Raw genomic sequence first — 20,309 nt, 5'->3', positions numbered from 1 at the left:
CCAAATTCTCATTGGCTTTATTTTTACAGATTACCTCTCTGTTCTGCAGAGGAATATTGTCTACCTTGCTTTTGGATGTTTACTTCTTGGGGTGATGCAGCTTACTGAGGAAGCTCTATGAGTATTTAGGACTTGGGAAGGAGTTTGAAAGCAAAAACACCTAGTGAGAAGATAGATTTATGACTAGCTGTCTAAGCTCCCTTCCAAGGGCTTTGGTGCTTCAGTAAAGACTCTGGGTTCCTTAAGGTAGAGTTCCCAATCCTCTTTCCATTTGCTTATCCCACATTATAATAGAGCCAAGACTCTGAACTTCATCTGTTTCTGGTGAGCATCTCCTGATGAGAATTAGATACAACTGTCTTAATTTCCACAGTTTGATATCTAGGCCAGACATTCCTTAGATGGATGAGTGTCTGTATGGCCATGGTGACGGATGCAAATGACCCAAATTTATTTCTGTTGGTTCATGGTGATGTCTTGAGTTTAATTTAAGGGCAGAAGCATCTATTTAGAACTTAAACTGTACTTCTGCAAAGTGAAGGATTGGACTTCAGGTTCCAGGCTTCATACTACTTTTCTTGGTTGTGATAGTGAGGCCTGGGGAAATGGCAGTTACGTGGGATGTTCCTTGGGATGTTTCTCTGGCCCTCTTTTTCTCCTTCCCACCTCAGTCACTTAGGCCAGTTTGGTCTTTGACCTCTGTAACATGATGGCATCTGAAAGGCTGACCATCTCCCTTTTTTGATGCGCCTTCTCTGAAGTCATCTTATTAATATTTTCTTTGTATTTTTTTCTTGATTTATGTGGCAGAATGGGTCAGGGGACTCGAATGACTTCTGGCGGATTGAGGTTATAAACAGAAAATTTGGAAACCGAATCAAAGTGCTGAGAAGTCGAATTCGCCTCATCCATTTGGTCACAGGTTGTGTCCTGGGCTCCTCGGGAAAGGTCCTGCCCAAGTGGTAAGTCTCTGGGGTTTTAGCATCCCAGCAGTGGCTCATGCTTTTCCTTTCACACTTATAAGGAGAATGCCCCAAACTTCCATTCCCGAATGATCAGTGTTCACCTCGTATTTGCTTTGTCTTTCTGGTAGATGGAAGGAGAAAAGGCATCAAGAACTTTATGGAGCATAGAGCTCCAGAGTTCCTGTGGTGTTTTACGTGTTGTAATAGTTGAGCATTTATATCTCTGGCCTGTGATAACTCTCTGGTTCTGTGTCTCTAAACTGGGCATGATGTATGCTAGACTACTTCTGGAATAGTCATGGAACAGAAAAGTGAGAGGCTGGAAAGAGCATGGTCACTAGGTTGGAAAGAGAAGAGTTCCGTGCAGCTGCAGTACTGCTGTCTGGTGAGTTTCAAGTCTTCTGAGAGACATCTGTGACTCCTTTTCACAGGGGCTGGGAGCAGTTGGAAGTCACATGCACACCATACCTAAAGGAAACCCTCAGCTCCATCTGGAATGTGGAGGACCATATCAATCCCAAATGTGAGTGAGGTCATGTCCTGGGCTGGCTCTGAAGGGAACATCTCTAAGTCACACTCATCTGAGGAAAATAACCCTTTACAGACTCTGCTGCCATGGTATCTTATTGTTGCATTATCTTCCTTTTTTAAACCTAGTCTGTTCATATGAATTGTCGGCATGGGCAGCTCCTTTTTCTTCCTGCTCACTTAGACTTCCTATCCTTCTTAAGCTCTTCTCCCACAAGTGACCAGTGGCCTCACTCGGGGCCAGAGCTGGTTGCCTCTCACTGGGGTTGACTCTTCCTGCCGCCTGCAATGCAGGTCCATTCGCTTGCCTCCTTCTGGGCTCTCTGTCCCCTCTGTGGTTACCTCCCTAACCTCAAGGCTCAGCGCAAGCTGGTGCTTTCCCTTTCTGCCCCTGCGTAGGCTCCTCCCCTCCCCACATCCAGCCAAGGCTATTACAGAAGGTGATGGCCACGGCCCTTGATCGATCCTGTATTTATACTCCCAGGCTCCAATCTGACATTTCCAGTCCAGTGTCGTTTCAACTCAACGAGTCTCTGAGCTCATCCTCTGCCTCCTAAACTACCCCCTTTAGGCTTGATTTTTCTTCTGCATGCTTCCCACTTCATTCTTACCACCTAATTTAACCAACCAGCTAATTAACTAGCTAATTAAACAATTCACTGACGAGTATGCTGGGAGCCTTGTAGGGCCCTGGGGATGCCTTGGTGAATGAGATAGGCTGGGTCTCAGGCCTCACGACCTGCTTCAGGTGTGGGAGCCGCATTTGGGGCAGCACCATCATGAAGGGTGACAGCCCGAGGGCTGTGGGTGCCTCTGGTGGAGGGTGCGGTGGGGTGGGGCTTTTCATCTGTTGCCATTGCCTCCCTCAGAATGCCTGCTGAGTGCTACAGGCTGAGGGAATGATGGAGAATTCCTCAACACTCTCACAGGCTTGTTGGCTTGTCAAGAAGGTTACACTCAGACCCTGGCAGCAGAGTGGATATCATGGACAGACAGCTGTGAGGAGAGGCTGTGTGAGGAAGGGTCACGCCTCTGTCTTTCTTTTTCCAGTGCCGAACATCAGCCTGGAGGTGCTGCAGCCCAGTTTCCCTGAGATAATGCTGGAGTCCCACTTGGTGATGATCCGGGTACTGTGACCCCTTCCCACTGTGCAGCTTCTCTAAGAACTCTCGGGCATCCGCGGATTTGGATCACAGATCAGTAACCATGCTATAGGCCCGCTGCCCCCTTGTGGAGGACTCTGAAAGTGTCTTCACATACTGACTGAAACTTGGTCTTCAAAGGCACTAAATAATGGTGGTGATGCTGCTGGTGGTAACTGTGTGAACACTTACTTAGCTTCTGTGTGCCAGGCACTACTGTAAGCACTGCACATGTATTAACTCACTCACTACTCATTACAGTCCTCCAGAGATTCCTGTCCCCAGTCTACAGAAGACAGACCTGAGCACAGAGGTTAAGGAACTTACCCAGGGTCACAGCTAAATGGAAGTGGTGGATCTAGGCCTGCAGAGTCAGTGCTAGTGACCACTACACTCCTCTGTCTCTAAGTGATTCTCAGATCTGTTCAGGTGGCAGAGCCCCTGAGCATCACAGTGCTCTTGGTTGAAAGTCATGAGACACTGATAGTTGATTCCATCATAGGAAATTAGAATCAGCTAGGATGAAAGGCCAGTGTGAGTATGCTGTTTATATGCAGCATAAAATCCCAACCAGGACCCCACTCATGTTCCCAGAGAAACAAACTGCATAGGGGGGCATGGTTGATGCTTTTCAAGGTTTTAAAGACTCACTGTTTGTACTCTGTCATTAGTAGTTGACAGCTGACACAGGTTTAAGAACAATTGAGAGACCAAATCTTTAAATTGAGAAAATTCTACCCACCAGCTTAAAATTTCCTCTTTGAATTGGAAAAACCCTGCTACAGTTTTGATGTAGAGGGAGAAACCTCTTTACTGTGACTTCTGGAAAACTGGCGCTCTGCAGGAGCAATGTTTAGAGCCAGGTTTGTGGACCTCTGCATTGATGCAGAGAGCAGTAGCACTTGTTATTTCTTTCCTGGCGAGCCATTGTCAATTGGTCACTCCTGGAAGTGATTATGTAAGCAGCGCTTGGTAAATACAGTTGACTTATTTCAGCAGATTCAATTTAAAAATTCAACTTTTGTCATTTTTGCACATTGGGAGGTGATGAGTTGACAGTAACCGATCTCCGGGTCACTTCTTCCCTGACTCTGTGCTTGTAGCTGTCACTGTGGCCTGATGACAGAGCTCTTTTGAATATATGCCTGTCAGTCGAAATATCATTTTAGGTCTGGGTAGAATTTTAAGACCAAGTCTAAATAGTCTTCTTTCTTTTTTCATTATCTAAGAGGTGGAATCAAAGAAGAAAAGGGACATAAGGAAACTTTCTTATTCAACAGATGTAAAGTCACAGTGGGGAGAGAGAGCAGAATTGTCTGGACTGTAGAAACCACAGGGCATCTGTTAGCCAAGCAGGAGTCTCAGGCCTGGGCAGAGAAGGCACCTTGCCTGCTGAGGTTAGCTGGAACAAGCCTCCTGGGTACTAAGCATAGAGAACAATGCACAGATATACAGATTTTCCTTGCTTCCATTTCTTGGTTTACTAAAGGAGCTCAGTTTCTGAAGAGTTTAATGTGTAGGATGCCCTTGGCTTGTTCTAACTCTGGCTGGAGTCCCTGGGTTTAGGGCTGAACCGTACTGGCTAGAAGGAATTGATTTCCCTCAGCAGCTGCTCTGGGGTCCAGAATGATTCATTCTTCATTGTGAGGTTCTTAAGATGGCCATAATGGTTGAAGGGCTGTGCAACTAGCCCCTTTGGGTCTGACACCCTGCTGCACTTTCTACCCTGAAGGAGCAACCCAGCCACCCTAGTGAGGCCTGCAGATGACTCCTAAGCCCTTGAGGCATTGGGTTAATAAGGCCCTGGCTGGTGGTTCAATGAACCAGGCTTGGATCTTTCTTGGGCTAGACCCGTGGTCCTTAGTAGAACATGGTTTGTGCCTCCGAGGGGGTATTTAACGACTTCCAGAGACGTGTTTGGCTGGCATAATGGGTAGGGGTGTTCCTGGTATCCAGTGAGTAGAAACCAGGGATCCTCACCACTCTACACTGCACAGGCCAGCCCCCACCAGAGACATCTGCAGCCCAAAGTGTCATAGTGCCCCGGTGGAGAAACTTTGACCTGATTCCTGCTTCTCAGTCTGTCTGATGACGAGGCTGGCACCATCTTGCTGGTTAGCATCCAGGATCCTGACCCTTTTCCTTCTTGTTTTAGCGAAGGTCTGATTTTGCCATATGAAGATAGGTGATTAGATATTCTTGGCTGGTGGACTGAAGGGACTGAGATTGAGTCCTTCAGACTAAAGTGTGCATTCTCAACCAGGGGGTAATGCATTCTTAGAGGGCGGAAAAAAGGAAACAGGTTTTAATGTATAAAACACAGGTATTCATTCATTATATAAACAGATATACAGAATACCTATAGTATTAAAATGTCATGAGGGGACTTATTCTGCTGATTGTTTTGCAGTATATACCAATGTTAAGTCATTATGTTGTATACTTGCAACTAATATAATGTTATCTATAAATTATACCACAATAAAAAAATGCTTTAAATGTCACTGCAAGGGAGTATTTAAGGAAAATATATCTTAAAAATATTGACTGGGGACAGGTAGTAATGGAAAAAAAAATTACTGAGAAACACTAGGCTAAAGTAACCTTTCCAGAGTCCAGGACTTAAGAGTTCTGGGTTTGGGTTTGAAATTGGCCTTTCAAGGAAACAAATAAGTGAGCCCTGATTTTACACGCCCCTCTCCTCATCCTCTTGACACCTTATCCTTTGCCAGGAAGATGGATATATATTTTGTGCCAAGGGAAACAGGTCTGTCATGCCTCTTTCCCTCGAGCAGAGAGAGTCTGAGAGGACTGTCTCTGCCGGGACATGGAGGCCTGCTCGTTGGGCGAAGTGGGGCAGCTGTGGTCAGCAGGTGTGCGGTGACTGAGAGTGACCCCTGACTCTCCCCTGCCAGCAAGGGAGAAGGCAGAGGAGAGAGGGCTTGTCTTGACATGTGGCCACACATCAGAGATGCCCGACCCCCGTTCCTATTGGCCTTCTAGAGCTCTGTCTGGACCAGCTTTTTCCTTACCACTTTCCTGCAGGGGAACAATGGTCTCAAGCCCAAGGACAACGAGTTCACGTCCAAACCCTGGCACTGGCCTATCAACTTTCAGGTAGGGCCCAAAGCGAGAGCTCCTCCCCGGGCATGGAGCTGAGGAGGAGGCTGTGGAGCCTTGCTGGCGGTGTGGGGTGCCGGGGTGGGGAGGCAGGCCTTGCCGAGTGGAGGGTGGCCAGAGATGGGCTCTGCTTGTGCTCGGCTGGACCCAGCCTCCCCAGGGAGCTCACGGAGAAAGTGCCCGCTCCAAGCCTCCTGCCCAGGCTCCCTCTGTGTGACAGGTGGCCCATCTTCCTCCCCTGGAGACTCGTGTGGCTGGGAGGGGCTGAGCCCTGTGTCCAGTCTGTGTCCTTTGCTCCACAGGGCCTGCGCTTCTCAGGGGTCAATGACACTGACTTCCGAGTGTATCTGCTGGGTAACCCGGTAAGTGTCCCGCGTGCTGCGGTGGGGCCCTGAGCGTGCCCGTGGGGCGCTGCTGCCTCCTCTCACCCGCCTGTGCCCATCTCCCTGCAGGTGATCTGGTGGCTGAACCTGCTGAGCATCGCCCTCTACATCCTCTCAGCGAGCATCTTTGCTGTGGCTGTGCAGAGGGGCGCGCATCTGCCTGTCAAGGTTGAAGGTCGGGTCCCTGGGCTCCCCTGCCCCCACCTAGCAGCCCGCAGGGTGCCCGCACTTGGGGAGTGCCTACCTGCTGATGGGCCATCCTCTGCCTTTCCCTCCCCTTCTTCCCTTTTCTTCTCTGTGACTTTTTAGAGCTCAAAGCACCAGATGCCTAGCGCTGTGTTAAACCCTGTATCCTCCCAGCAGAGTTTATTACCTCTGTTTATGGATTAGGAAACCAAGGCACAAGGAGGTTGAGAACCTTGTCCCAGTAGGTGACAGAACTGAGGTTCACACCCAGGCAGTCTGTGTTCAGAGCCTTCACTGTTGACCTCTATACTCTGTGCACGACTGCCCATTTTTTCTCTTCTGCTCTTCTGTCCTCTAGTCAGGAGGAAAGCAGCCCCCAGGCCATGGGCCGCAGTGTCTGAGACGTTCACACAGGTCCTCTGCTGCCTCTGCAGCTCCGTGTCTGCAGACGTGGTCCCAGGCCACCCCTCCCCAACCCCCGTCCTCTCCTGTGCCCGCACCCCTGCCCCGTCTGGCTGCAGAGATCTGTGTGGCAGCAGAGATGCAGGAGCTGGGGCCGGAGGCCAGTTGGCCTGCTGCTGGGGTTGGGCCCCCCTGCCGGGAGTGCCTAGGCCTCCCGGGCTGGGGAGTGAGCAGTTCCTTCTCCTGCCAGCCGCCGTAGGGTTGTTCACCCTGGGGGGTGAGGGAGAGAAGGCCCACTCGGGTGATGTGGCTTCTGTGAGTCACATGGCAAGGAAGGGGCAGAACTGCACGGGGCAGGCTCCATGCCCATCCCTGTCGGCTGACTGGACTGTGCTGCTTGGGGCCCAGGGCTGTCCCAGGTCCTGCTGCGAGGAGGTGGGCAGCTCCTGTTCGGCTGGATGATGCATTACTTCCCCTTCTTCCTGATGGGCCGGGTCCTCTACTTCCACCACTACTTCCCCGCCATGCTCTTCTCCAGCATGCTCACAGGTCAGCACTGCCCTCTGGGACCTGGGTGATGAGGGTGGGCAGGCGGGACGAGACCACCGTGGAGCGGCGGTGCTGGGAGGGGCCCATCTGCCTCCCCAGAAGATGTCCTCTGACGGAGCAATGAGGGGTTTCCCTTCCTCCCCAGGCCTTCTGTGGGATACCCTCCTGCGGCTCTGTGCCTGGAGCCTGGCCTCCTATCCGCTGGCCAGATGCATGCACGTGCTGGGCATCCTGACCCTGCTCCTGGGAACTGCCTACAGGTGAGCACCCCCTGCACCTGCATGGCTGACCCCCCAACCCCGAGGCCTCAGCCCTGGGTGCGTTTTGGAACCCCTGTTGAAGCACACTGGTGCCTGGCTCTGTCTCCAGAGGTTGGTTCTGGTTTTGTTGAGCCCAGTTTGGGCCCTGTCAGCCAGTTTCCAAAGCCCTGCACGTGACCTGAAGGGGCAGCAGGTGGAGAAACGTGGACCAACGCCCTGCGTTCGTGCCTCTAGCCGGTAGCTCCCGGCTCTGCACCTCCCTGGCCCACGCTGGAGAGCACCTCTCTGCAGTCACCTGGCTCCCAGCTGGCGGGGCTCTTGGCGGGGGGCAGGGGGGCAGGTGTAGAGGGTCACCAGGGGGTGCGGTGTGGCTCAGAGTAACTGCAGGGAGGATGCTGTTTGGCAGGCCGCCCCCTCCCCCATCTCACAGTCTACAGATCTGCGGTTGAGCATCACTGGCCTTGAGGGGCCAGGGGCAACATAAAGTCCTGAACTGGGAATAGTGGACCTGTGACCTGAAAGCAGGTCCACATTTTAACAGGGAGTTTGGGCCACACAGCCCATGACCAGACCCTGGCCTGCTCTGTCTCCTGGGCCTCTTGAGAAGAGCCCTTTTCCCTTACTGTCATTACGTTGGTCTCTTTCAAGATCCCAGAGTATGGTGTCCCCAGGTGGTGAAGTCACACAGGCGTGCTGACACGTCGGGGTGGGTCCCGTAGGTAGAGAAGGTCTGAGGAGCTGAGGGTCAGGGGTCTCAGGGCTCCCTGCCTCCGCTGAGGCCCTAGGGTGCCAACTGCCCCCCCCGAACCCCCCCACTGGTTCTCCCCCGCAGCTTCTACCTCTTCCACCCTCTGGCTTACGGGATGGTAGGTCCCCTGGCCCAGGACCCCCGAAGTCCGATGGCCGGGCTCAGGTGGCTGGAATCGTGGGACTTTTGAGGCCACTGCAAGGACTCCAGCCTGAGACCAGGACCTTCGTGGGGACGGCCAGCTGTGGAGCTAGTCCCCGGACCCTCCCAGCCATGGAGGAAGCAGCCCGAGGAGCCTGTGGACTTCCACTGCCTGCCGGCACCCCACCCCGTGAGCGCAACCCACTGGGGAGCATCGCGGCCCTACTCCTCACAGAGACTCCTCCACTGGGTCTGCTCAGCCACAGACGACTTCCCTCTCAGGCCCATCCCCTGTGAGCGGCGTGAGGAAGGATGAGTGTGGAGAGTGTGGGGGTGAGTGTGAGCGTGCGTGTGTCCGTGTGCCTGTGCAGTGTAGACCGTGACTGTGGACAGTGGAGCGTCATAAACTCTAAGAAATTGTCCAGGGCTACAGTAGTATTTTCTGGTGTTATTTTCTCACTGGATTGGGTTGTAAGATTCATCAGAAATTCTCAGCTCCAGGAAGGCTGACTGCACTGACCCCACCTTGGGGAATCACCTCGGGTGGAGCGGCCAGGATTGTCAAGGCTGTGCCGCCCTCCTTCCCACAAACAAGCAGATCCTTAAGCCGAACACCCCAAGCTGGAGGGCCCACCTCTTGCCTGCAGTGTGTGCTCAGGGGCCTGGGCCCCAGCGCGAGGCAGCCCCGCTGACTCTCCTCAGCCTTCGGCTCCTCACCATCTGGGAACGCCGGACGTGTGGTTGGTGAGGGGCACAGCACCCTGTCCCTGGTGCTGTGTCCTCGGGGCCTGGGAGCCAGGGGCAACTAGTGGCTGCCCATCCCCTTCCTTCTGCATCCAGCCTAGCTGTGAGGTTGGGACCCACATGCTCCCACCGGCCCCTCTCCTAGCACCCAGGTGAATGTGTGGGGTTGCCTGGGCTCCTGGTGGGGTGTCAGGGGCCGGGTTGCCCCGGCCTTTCTGGGCTAGTGTTCCTGTCACTCACTAAGCTTTCCCCATGCTTCCTTCTCTGGTCCCCCGTGCTGAAGCCCTCCTTTCACTGTTTCATTCCCCTTCCTCTGGGTCACTGTTTCACCAATCTCCTTTTCCTCAAGGCCCCAGAGCACCTAGACATGCATCAGAACTTCTCTTTACCACCTTGAAGCCCAAGCAAGCAGCTCGGAGCTGTTCCTTTTGCTTCCTCCCTAGATGAAAAAGAGAAAGAAAACCCTTGGGCCAGAACTGAACTAACCCAAGGCCAATCCCTCAGCCCGCTTCCATCCTCCTGGTGCATGACAAAGTATTTTTTTTTTTTGTCTCAGAGGACTATAATACTTCAGGGTTTAATGATGAACCTCTGCTACTTTCCATCTTCCCTCCTCTGTAGCCCCCACCAGCTCTGCCAAGGTCAGAGCTCTTTCAAGCTCTTTGCTCCGCGGTTGCCACGGAGACTGGAAATTGGTCCCAAGGACAGGCTGTGCTCCGCACTGGGTGGTGGGGAGGGAAGCTTCTGGCCGTGCTCGGACGTTCAGACCGACCATCATTAATGTTAATAGAGGAAATGCAGTCACATCCAAAGCAAGGCAGGTTTGTTAATTAGATCTGGGGACCCTGTGACCTCCCTTTCCCAGGGCTGCAGCCCTTTTGACTTCCCCCAGCAGGAAGCGCTGCTGCCGGGTGCTGAGTCTGGGCTGCTTGCTTAATTGCGTTTCTGGAAGGGAGGGAGAGCAGGGATGGAGAACGTCTGCTCTCCCATGCTTCCCAGGCCCCTTTTTCTCTCCCCCAGACCAGGTTGCTTTCTTCTGAGCTGGGAGTGGGGGCAGCCCTCTGGGTGGGCTCTTCTGGAGGTGGAATGCGGAGACCCTGGGCTTGACTGTTTTAAAAAACAGTGGCCCCATGCTGACAACCAGGAGGTGGTGGCTGTTTCTCTCGGTGCCTTACTTCCTAATAGGAACTCGTTGGAAGGGAGGTGCCCTGAAGGAGCCAGAGGGGCAGCCACTCTGGTGAGGGCAAGGAGGGCAAATGCTCAGGTGGCCTCCTGCCCGGCCGCCCTCCTAATCTGGCCACCCCGGGGGCAAGAGCTTCCTTGGTCTCTTCCACTGCTCTCCGGAGATGGGAGAAGAGCTGTCTGCCCACCCCACCCCCTCCTTTGCCCAGGCTGGCGCACGCTTGTGTGGCTGCATGGGCCGACACAGCTCCAAGGACCCAAGTTGTGTTGTTGGAAGATGCTGGGGAGAGGGGCTGTCGGAGCCATGCTCTGCACATGGGCTCCAGCCCCCGGGAGAATGTGACATGTCCTGCAGACATGCTGGTGGAGGAAGGAGACATTTGCCAGCTCAACCTCCAGCCAACTTCTTAAACCACATTTTATATTAGAAAGAAAAAAACAATTTTTCCACGGATAATCAGAGGCCATTTACTTTTGTAATAAATAGCTCTTATTTTGAATGCCATGTTGTTCTTGTTGTACTTAATTGAATCTGACTTGCCCTCTGGCTCCCAGAACGAAAAGAATGTTTGGAGTGCAAGAGCCGCTCCGTTGTGTCTGGAGTCTGAGCCATTCTGACTCCAGCAGAGGCCCTGGGCTGGGCAGGTGAACCGGCTATAGCAGGGGACAGAGGACACTGAGGCCCTCTCACAGATAAGGTTACTTGAGTAATGTTGATCGTTACTTGTATTTATTTAAACGTATTCCCAAATAAGCAGGAAGCTGGACCTTGTTTTTCCCTCTTGTAATCTCGTCACACAAGTATAAGGAGAGAGAGAGAGAGCGCGTCCACTTTGAGCCAGCTGAGCGGCCCAGCACTGTGGCACCAATGTCCATTCTGCTCCCCAGAGGCCCCTGTCTTGGCAGGTGTTTTCTGATCAGGGGTCACGTTAAGGTCTGAAGGAGGTAAGAGCTGATGTGTTTTGGACCGTAGCTGAGGGAGGAGAGGATTCCAGTGTACTGTGAAACCAGGGGTCTTCGGGGCTCCCTGACCACACCCTCCTCCTGCAGCCCCTCTAGGGGATAGAACTGCCAAGGACAAGCAGGCTAGGAAAGGACCAAACCCTTCCTGGCACAGCTTGGCTTACCACCTCCCGACAGGTCTGTGACACCCGAGTCCTCATAAAGGCCCAGTGAAGTCACCAGCATTTTTGTCCCCATTCCACCCAGGAGGGATTCGATTCCTTACCCGAGGTGCCACAATCAGTCAACAGTAGAGCCGGGGCTGGGTTTCCTGGGTGGCGCTAGTGGTAAAGAGTCCTTCCGCCAGTGCAGCAGATGGGAGAGACCTGGGTTCAATCCCTGGGTCGGGGAGATACCCCATGAGAAGGGAATGGCAAACCCACTCTAGTATCCTTGCCTGGAAAAATCCCACAGACAGAGGAGCCTGGTGGGTTGAAAAGAGGCAGACACGACTGAGCACTCAGCAGCAGCAGGGCCTCAGCACTGAGCTGGGCTTTTTTTGCTTCTCCAGCCTGGTGCTAGGACTAGAAGCACCTGCCCAGGACAGCCTATCCGCTGGGGAGAAGGGATAGCCTCAGATTCGCATGCCCCTTCGCACCTGCCGCCTAAAGCATCGACAGCTCGTCCAGGGCCTGGTGTTTGCTGGTGCAGCCAGACCAGTGGTCTTCTGGGAGGGAAAAAGCCCTGATCTTAGCATCTGTCCCGTCTTACGGTGCAGATGCCCCACCATGGCCTCTTCCAGGCCACTAACTTGATTGATGTCACTGAGAAACTGGAAAGACGAACCCAGTTGGCTCTCCCAAGCCATCTAAGAGCCAGTTCAGCACCCTTTTGACCCAGACCCAGTGACCTTGCCTTGGTCAGAACTATGGATGCAGCTCTTGGTCACAGTCCATTAAAGTGAGGGAGGCAGTGGAGCACAGAGGTCCGGAGGAGGGGGCAGGGTCAGCCTTGAGGTCAAATACTGGCCCCACCACTTATGAGCCAGTTATTAACCTCGTTGCTTCCATTTCCTTAACAGTAAGGGCAAAATAAACAGGATTTACTTGACGGAGTTACTATGAGAATGAAGAAGGGTAATGACGCAAAGTCCCTTGCACAGTATCTGGATATGGATGCTCAGAACGTGTTAGCTCTTTATCGTTGGTGATAGAGCAGCCTCCGTGACAACACTGGCCCTAGGACACTGGCCTCTCCTCAGTTAGAACCTCCTGCCCAAGTCTGTGGGCAGATGCTGGGAGGGGGCCTTCTGTGACTTTCCCCCAGCCTCTCAAATGTGGAGTCCACCCCTGTGTCTCCTGATTAGAATACACCAGCCAGACAGCAAGGCTCAGCCAGTTTCCTGGGCCTTTTCGCTCAGGGGAGCGGAGATTAGAGAGCACTTAGCTCTCTCCTCCTGGCTCTGAAAAGGCAGAATGAGTGCTGAGTGCACTGCTTACTATCTAAGGCCATCAGCTCACTAACCCGTCAGACTTCAGACCCTGCCCAAAGGAAAGAAGAGGCAAGCAGCGTCCCGAGAGTAGACTGTTGCCAGGAAGTGCACACTGGGTGGAGTGGGAAGCCTTAGATGAGCCAGCAGGCCTGCATGGAGCCCTGGGCATCTGGGCACTGAAAGATAAAGGTCCCCAGAGACATACGTGGCCCTCCCCATGACCTGCCAAGCTGGCTGCAGGGCAATGGGACGCCGACCCAGGATTCTAATCCCCGAGCACCCCAGCTTTCTCCCTTCAGCCCCCAGGCCCTTTGTGCTCCCTCCCTCAGGGATCTCCTGGACGCCTTAGGACACACGCCAGCTGCCTTGCAGCTTTGCTCCCCTGTTCCAGCCCAGAAATCCCCAAGATGTGAGAAGGGATGGGGAAGAGAGAAATAAGGTGTGCTCCAAAGCCCCACATCCCTGGAAGAGGGAGAGAAGCGAGATGGTTTGGCCGAGCTTGCCTGGGAGCAAGAAGAGTGCTGCTGAGGCCCTCAGGCCTGATTCAGGGCCAGTAGAAGTTCTAGAAGGCAAGGATTCCATACTTCATGCCTAGCAGAGGGTTGGCCAGCAGATGCTCTAGAAGGCAAGGATTCCATACTTCATGCCTAGCAGAGGGTTGGCCAGCAGGTGTTCTAGAGGGCAAGGATTCCATACTTCATGCCTAGCAGAGGGTTGGCCAGCAGATGCTCTAGAGGGCAAAGGATTCCATACTTCATGCCTAGCAGAGGGTTTGGCATGGAGCCTCAGCCAGTTCATGGCTGAAGGGTACACCCACCTTGTACCCACGGACCAAAGGAGGTGGACTGAGAGGCTCCTGGAGACCCCACTCCACCCCTCTTACCACACCGCTGAGGAAACTGGGAAAGAGAGGCGGGCAGACTGACAGGAGATAGGCTTGGAGACAACATAATGCAAGATAAGTGAGGATCTTGTTCTTTAAAACACGGGCCACTAGGACTGGGCTGGGGCCCAAGGCACTTTCAGGCTTGAAAGAGAAAGGTTCAGGTCTAATTGATAGGTGACCAACCTTACACCCTGAATGGCAAATTCAGGAGATTCTGTTTCCTGAACTTCAAATTAAAGAAAGAAATAGTGCTTCTATTTAAATGTGTACAAAAGTCTATTAAAAAATCGCTGAATAGTAGAAGGTTCTCGCTGAACCCCCTTGCCGGGGTCCAGCCCCGGTGGATCCAGGGTAATTGGAAGGGGAGATGGAATCTGCATCCTAGGAAAAAACTTACTTAATTACAGATATAAAGAGAGATTAGAAAAGGATAGTGTAGTAAGAAATATTAGTGGAGAAAAGGAGGCTGAATAACTTGGTTTATGTGGAATAGCAATTGAGTATCCACGCTCCAGATGGGAATTCAGCCAGAAGGGGAAAGAAAGAACGACACGGGGGAATCAATCTTTCCAGAAACTGACCCGATTTCTTTATTTTTCAGGTTTGCTTATATACTTTTTGTTATACATAGGGATGAATACAGAGTCACGCAGGGGTCAGCAGACATGACCCTTGTCAAAATCAGGTGCTTCATATAAATGTATACAAAGGTCTTATAGGTTTTACATCATCTCTGGCCATGAGGCCTGCTGACATTTTATGGCCCTTTCTGATAACGGTCAGTCAACCAGAAAACTTATTTTTTCCAGGGGTGATTTTTTCTTAAACCAAGCACCACCCTCCAAATAAAGTTGCATTCCTATAGGGTGAGGGTGTAGTGGGTTACAATCAAGAAAGGAATTTACTTAGCCTAAGGTTTAACATGATTAATCTTAAAGGTTAATACTTATTTCTCCTATATGCTAGTTATATTCATTATAAGGGCAGGGAATATGGAGATTTAGCAGTAAATATTGGCTCAACAAATGAAAAACCCTTCACCAATATAATTTCTAATCATCCCACTATACTATACTAATAATTTTCTAACTTCTCAAAAGAGTCTGTATTTAGAAAGTTTTAAAGCGTCTCGTGCCTCTCACTGTTGGGAGGCTGTAAACAATCACATGTGGTGGGACGAACCCGCTCAGGCAGGCTAGAGAACCTTCAGAGGAGTTTGTAAGTTGAAACACTCTTGTCACGCCCAGGAATTTTTATTAACTGGAGCTGCAAGTTAACTCCTTCTCTGAGAGAAATGGTGATGGGGGAGAGCACACCCCCCCACCCCTGCCGCCCCCGTACAGTCAGAGGTGTAGGTGAGGGCGATGCTCGGGAACAGGGGGTTTCCTGAGGCTCGATCCAGCCTTTGCCTATGCCAAAGCCTCCTTCCTCATGACCTTTGCCATGGGCGGAGTTCCTCACGCTGGCTCCCGGCACCCCCTCAATTGTCCAGACAGTGGAGTGCTCACCATTGCTGCACCTGAGACCCCACCCCTGGCCAAGCACGGCTGGGGTTAGAACCGGAGCTGACAGGTTTCTAAGGATGGAGCCTCAAGAAAACGCAGGCCTGGCTGGACACGGCGGTGGTCTTGGCCCTGTCCCTAAAGCTGAGCACCCTGGTGGCCCCTGAGTGTGCCGGGGTGCTTCAGTCAGTAACCAGAGCTAGGGCAGACCCTGCCCTACCCTTCACGGCCCTCCCCCTGCTCCGCCTTGTCACACAGGCAGGCACCCTGGCCTTCTTCCACCCTCACCTCGGGGCAGCAGGAAGAAGACATGGTGCCAGGGGTCGGATGCCTCCAGGCAGCGTTTGGGTGGGGTAGCGGAGAGGCGAGCAGCTCCAGCTCCCTGCCCTAACTGCTGCTGCTGCTGCTAAGTCGCTTCAGTTGTGTCCAACTCTGTGCGACCGCATAGACGGCAGCCCACCAGGCTCCCCCGTCCCTGGGATTCTCTAGGCAAGAATACTGGAGTGGGTTGCCATTGCCTTCTTGCCCTAACTAGCAAGTGGTAAAATTGTCACCGGATGAGAAACCGAGTTCCCCAGAGGCTCGGCGATTTCCGTGAAGCTCTGAAGCCCTGTCCTTTCCCAAGCCGCCAAGTCCGCGGCCAGAGTCGGTCGCCCGGAGATGCGTGTCTACCCGGACGGAGAGGGGCGGGGGCCGCGGCGGCTTTAAAAAGCCCCAGGCGGGCGGCGCGGGGCGGGGCGCAAGGCACAGCGGCCGGGAGCGGGGGTTCCCTGGAAGCGCCGGGCCGGCGGGGGCGCCTCCACCTGGGCGGGGAAGGAGCGGTGGCTGGACCATCCGCGCTCTCCCCACCCCCGCGGCGCCCCGGCCGAGGCGCGGGGGCCGTAGGAGGCGCCGAGTGGCCGCGTCGCCGCGGAGATGGCGCGGCACGTGCGGTGACGGTGCCCGCGCCCCGAGGGTCCCAGCCCTGTGCCCCGCGTCCCCGGGGCGAGCATGGAGCGCCCGGAGCCCGAGCTGATCCGGCAGAGCTGGCGGGCGGTGAGCCGCAGCCCGCTGGAGCATGGCACCGTCCTGTTCGCCAGGTGAGGGCGGCCAGAGCATCCCCGGGGGTGCGGGGAGCGGGGTGGCTCTCCAGGAATGAGTCGGAGGCGGCCGAGCTGGCGCCGGAGAAGCGGGGCGCGGCGACCAGTGGCGCAGCCCCTGCGGCTCTTCCCGCGGCGGCCACGGCGCGTCTGGGCGAGCGCACACACCCCGCTCCCAGCGAGGCTCTCTGGGCGCCGGCCAGGGTCCTCTCCCGCCGCCCGTCTCCCTATACTCCGGGCCCCGCGCTGCGCCCCCTCCCCGGCCGTGTGCCTCCTGAGTTTTCTTTCCTTGGGTGATGACTGCAGGGGTGCCCACCGCTGCCCCTATGGAGAGATACCGGGGTGTCCCAAGGGCCTGCGTGGGAAGGCTGTACTGGGCGCCTGGTCCGCAGGGCGCGGGGTCTGGGCCCTGGAAGTGTGCGCTTCCAGCAATCAACTTCAGGATAAAGCTTTCCGAGGAAACGACAGGCTAGGACCTGAGATCCTTCAGGGAAGGGAGGACAGATGCCCAATTCTCACCACCAGAGACAGAGGGGCGAAGGAGGGGAGGGGAGGCTGCCTTCAAGCTCAGCTTGAGGGTGTCTAGGTAGCCCCTCTGCCCTCACCAAGAAGACATGCCCCCTCACCATGGTTTTTCAGGAGCCTTGGCTCCTTTAAGCCAGCCCAGAACTTCTGAAGAGGTTTTGGTAAAGCCTCCCCCTCGAAAACAAAAAGGGACTAAATTTCCAGTCTCGGGCCTCCCAGATAAGGATGAGAGCTTATACTTGGGCCTCTCAGCTTTCCCCAAACCCAGTCTTTTCTCCGGCGCCCTCTGGCCATGCTGCTCCCAAGCTGTGTGATCTGAGACACATGACTCAACCTCCCAGGGCTTCTGTTTCCCCCTCTATAAAACTGGGTAACAGTTACACCCACTGTTTAGGATTGTGAGGGGATACCTGAGTAAACCACGTGCAAGGTACTCAATGCTCAGAAAGTGTTAGGGCTTCTGAATACTAATTATTATTGTTGCTGGGCCAAGCGCCTTTGGCCAGGATGGGACTAGGGGGTTCTGATCCAAGAATGGGAGGGAGGGGAGGAGAAGGAGACAGACGGTAGGAGGGGAGTCCCCACCATGGACTCCGGGCTTCCTGTCTGAGGACCCCTGCCTGTCCCAGCCCACACCCCTCCACGGTTTATGGGAGGGGCTTCCGTATGAGGCCTGGGGAACACGTGTTTTCCACGATGCGGAAGAGGTAAGAGTGGCCAGCGGCAAAGCTGGCCAAGCGGTGCGTGCCAGGCTGAGGGTGAGCTGGAGTTTACAGCCCAGGCTCTGCGCACCTTCCCCTGCTTCAGGGCAGCCAGGGCCCGTGGAGCCTGGAGGGGCGACCCCCCCCAGGGCTGACACCGGGACTCCCCATGCAGGCTGTTTGACCTGGAGCCAGACCTGCTGCCCCTCTTCCAGTACAACTGCCGCCAGTTCTCCAGCCCAGAGGACTGCTTGTCTTCCCCCGAGTTCCTGGACCATATCAGGAAGGTGAGGAGAGGTGGAGGGCCTTCCTGGGGGAGAACAGGAGAGGGAGAACCCAGGGTGGGAGAATTCCTTTGGCGTCCTGCCCCAGCCCCGGGCTGTGCCGCTTTTGCTCCCTCCTGTCGGAGGCATCTGCTACTTTCCCTCTGTGCTGAACTGGGCAGAGTTGGGGCACCCGGTCGGCCAGCTGCTCCCAGCTCTGCCCTTTGCCCTCGGCCTCATCCCTTGGCTCCTGTAGGTGGTGTTGGTGCTGATCCATCAGGGACCATCCCCCTGTAAAACCAAGCTGGGGTTTCCTTAGAGGCTGGTGGCTCTTGCAGGGTCTCAGGAGGCCAACCCAGGAGGATAACACTGTACAACTGGTGTGTCTAGGGCTTTGAGGCCCTCAGCAGAAGGCAGCTTCCTTCATGGCCTAACGTTAGTAGTCTGGCTACCATAATGTGAGCGCCTGCAGTAGGCAGACACAGGCTGCCTTTCGTCTCTGATCCCGGATAAACAAGGGTCTTCCCTTCCTTCTGGTTGGGACCCCCAGGTTCTGGACTGGTTGTGAGCAGGGGCAGGGAGTTGCTCTGATCTCCATTTCACTGCAATCTTGACCTTGGCAGGTGATGCTGGTGATCGATGCTGCAGTGACCAACGTGGAGGACCTGTCCTCCCTGGAGGAGTATCTGGCCGGCTTGGGCCGGAAGCACCGGGCAGTGGGCGTGAAGCTCAGCTCCTTCTCGGTGGGTAAAGGGGCCCTTTCTCTCTCCAGAGCTCCTGGCCTGAGGCCACCACTCTCTCCCAGGCCCCTCCTATCCACCTGTTCATTTCTCCCTCTCCTAAACCTTCAGGTGACTGCATTGTTAGGTACTTGCTGTGTGACCCTGTCACTGCCTTGACCTCTCTGAGCCTCCAGTTTTTCTTCTCTGGTATGGTTTCTCTTGGAACCCGTAGAAAGTGAAGGAGCCTTTGGGATTGCTGCTCAGTTTTATATCAGCATGCATAAAACTATCCCAGAACCAAACTGGCTTAAAACAATAACTTCTGATTCCCCTGGGCTCAGTTGAGTGGTTCTTCCGTCCCACGTGCTGTGGCTGGAGTCACGCGTGCACTGCATTCAGTTGGGAGCTCAGCTGGGGCTGGAATGTCCAAGATGGCCTGTCATCCTTTGGGATCTCTCTCCCTGTGGCCCCTAATCATTCGGTAGTGGAGCTGAGCTTCATTCCAGAGTAGCTGCTGAGCTCCAGGAGGGAGTATTCTAAGAAGACAAGCCAGCCTCTGCTTGCATCACTCACTGATGCCTCACGCCAAAGCCAGTCACATGGATGAGCCCCATGTCGAGGGCCTGAATCCTTGACGGCCCCCTCACGGGACCACTCACCTGATGGCCCACTGCACGGTCTAATCACCTTGTCAGATGTAATCACCTTGAGGAATGGACTGAGTTTGTCTTGTCATTCTCTCCATCCCCAGCACTAGTACAGTGTCTGGTCTTTAGTGTGTATTCAGGAAATATTTGTGGAATAAATACACTGTATTTTATAATTAATAATTTAAAAATGAGAGCCATCATTATTGCTGAAGACTTACTAGGTATAGATGCTGTGCTGAGAGCTTTCAGTAGATAATCTCTTAACCATTCCAACAATTTGATGAGTTGAAAGTTTCACTAGTGAAGCAACTGAGGCTCAGAGAGGTTACCTAACTTGCTCAAGGTCATACAGCTCACAAGCACTAGAGTCAGAAAGTGAACTCAGGATGGCAGAGCCTGTGCTCTTAACCTCGTGACTGCTGTCTTGCAGAGGAGGAGGGACAATGACTTTGCTTGGTGTGAGCTGGAAGTGCCAGGCAACCCCTCACTCCCCACTCATGGGGTAGTCGTGAGGCTGGGAGTGGAGCGAAATGCTTCGTTCACTTTAAAGCCTCACCTTTAAGTGGCACCCAAGGATTGAGGGGCAGAATCCTGCTCAGGAAGCATGGACCCCGTGCAGGAGAGCCAAAAAGCCCAGGAGTCCTTACCAGCCCCCAGCCTCAGTTTTCTCACCTGTGGAATAGGGGCATGCCTCCCTGCACCTGGGAATGACAGGTGGCCCCCTTGCCTCTGCAGACGGTGGGTGAATCCCTGCTCTACATGCTGGAGAAGTGCCTGGGCCCTGCCTTCACACCCGCCACGCGGGCTGCCTGGAGCCAGCTCTACGGGGCCGTGGTGCAGGCCATGAGTCGGGGCTGGGGTGGCGAGTAAGAGACGGCGCTGCCCAATGGTTTCCACCTGGTACCCGCCCCCCCCCGCCCCCGCCTGTCTGTGTCTGTCTGTTGGTCTGTGTCCATCGTAGCCCAGGCTCCCCTAGGCCTGCCTGCCTCGTGGTTCTTGTCCCCTTGGCTGTGCCAGGGAGGTGATGGAGCAGGGCTGGGCCTCAGTCCCACTCACCCCCACCCGCAGGTGGGGTGGCTTTTCCTTTCCGATTTCCTCCAGTTTCCCCTAGCTTCCTCTCTACCGGCCCAGCCTTCCCCTCTGGCCTCCCCACCCCCTCCACCAGGAGGAGGAGCAGTGTTTTGGTGGCAGAGGTGG

The 20,309-nt window shown here is 54.4% G+C and overlaps 2 protein-coding genes across 5 annotated transcripts in view; both read left to right on the top strand.

Annotated features, from left to right (window-relative positions):
• The window catches only part of POMT2 (protein O-mannosyltransferase 2), a 42,634-nt gene extending 33,783 nt beyond the window's left edge, over window positions 1-8,851 (top strand). For 2 of the 4 annotated variants that reach the window (XM_052647398.1, XM_052647397.1), the window contains exons 13-21: window positions 811-962; window positions 1,397-1,488; window positions 2,544-2,620; window positions 5,681-5,752; window positions 6,058-6,117; window positions 6,208-6,313; window positions 7,135-7,275; window positions 7,421-7,535; window positions 8,368-8,851. In XM_052647398.1, coding sequence (XP_052503358.1) covers window positions 811-962; window positions 1,397-1,488; window positions 2,544-2,620; window positions 5,681-5,752; window positions 6,058-6,117; window positions 6,208-6,313; window positions 7,135-7,275; window positions 7,421-7,535; window positions 8,368-8,473 — 921 coding nt within the window. In that variant the 3' untranslated portion in view covers window positions 8,474-8,851. Of the gene's footprint in view, window positions 1-810; window positions 963-1,396; window positions 1,489-2,543; window positions 2,621-5,638; window positions 5,753-6,057; window positions 6,118-6,207; window positions 6,314-7,134; window positions 7,276-7,420; window positions 7,536-8,367 lie in introns of all 4 variants that reach the window. The other 2 variants (XM_052647396.1, XM_052647395.1) reach the window with 1 other exon arrangement.
• A 7,311-nt stretch (window positions 8,852-16,162) lies between these two features.
• Window positions 16,163-19,982, top strand: NGB (neuroglobin). The gene is made up of 4 exons (XM_052647080.1): window positions 16,163-16,251; window positions 17,653-17,764; window positions 18,364-18,483; window positions 19,848-19,982. Exons 1-4 carry the CDS (start codon window positions 16,163-16,165, stop codon window positions 19,980-19,982), a joined length of 456 nt encoding a protein of 151 aa, XP_052503040.1.
• The last annotated feature ends 327 nt before the right edge of the window (window positions 19,983-20,309 follow it).

This window comes from Budorcas taxicolor, chromosome 10 (assembly GCF_023091745.1).
Source record: "Budorcas taxicolor isolate Tak-1 chromosome 10, Takin1.1, whole genome shotgun sequence".
In the NCBI taxonomy this organism is placed as follows: Eukaryota; Metazoa; Chordata; class Mammalia; order Artiodactyla; family Bovidae; genus Budorcas; species Budorcas taxicolor.
This window is presented reverse-complemented; position numbering and strand designations above follow the sequence as displayed.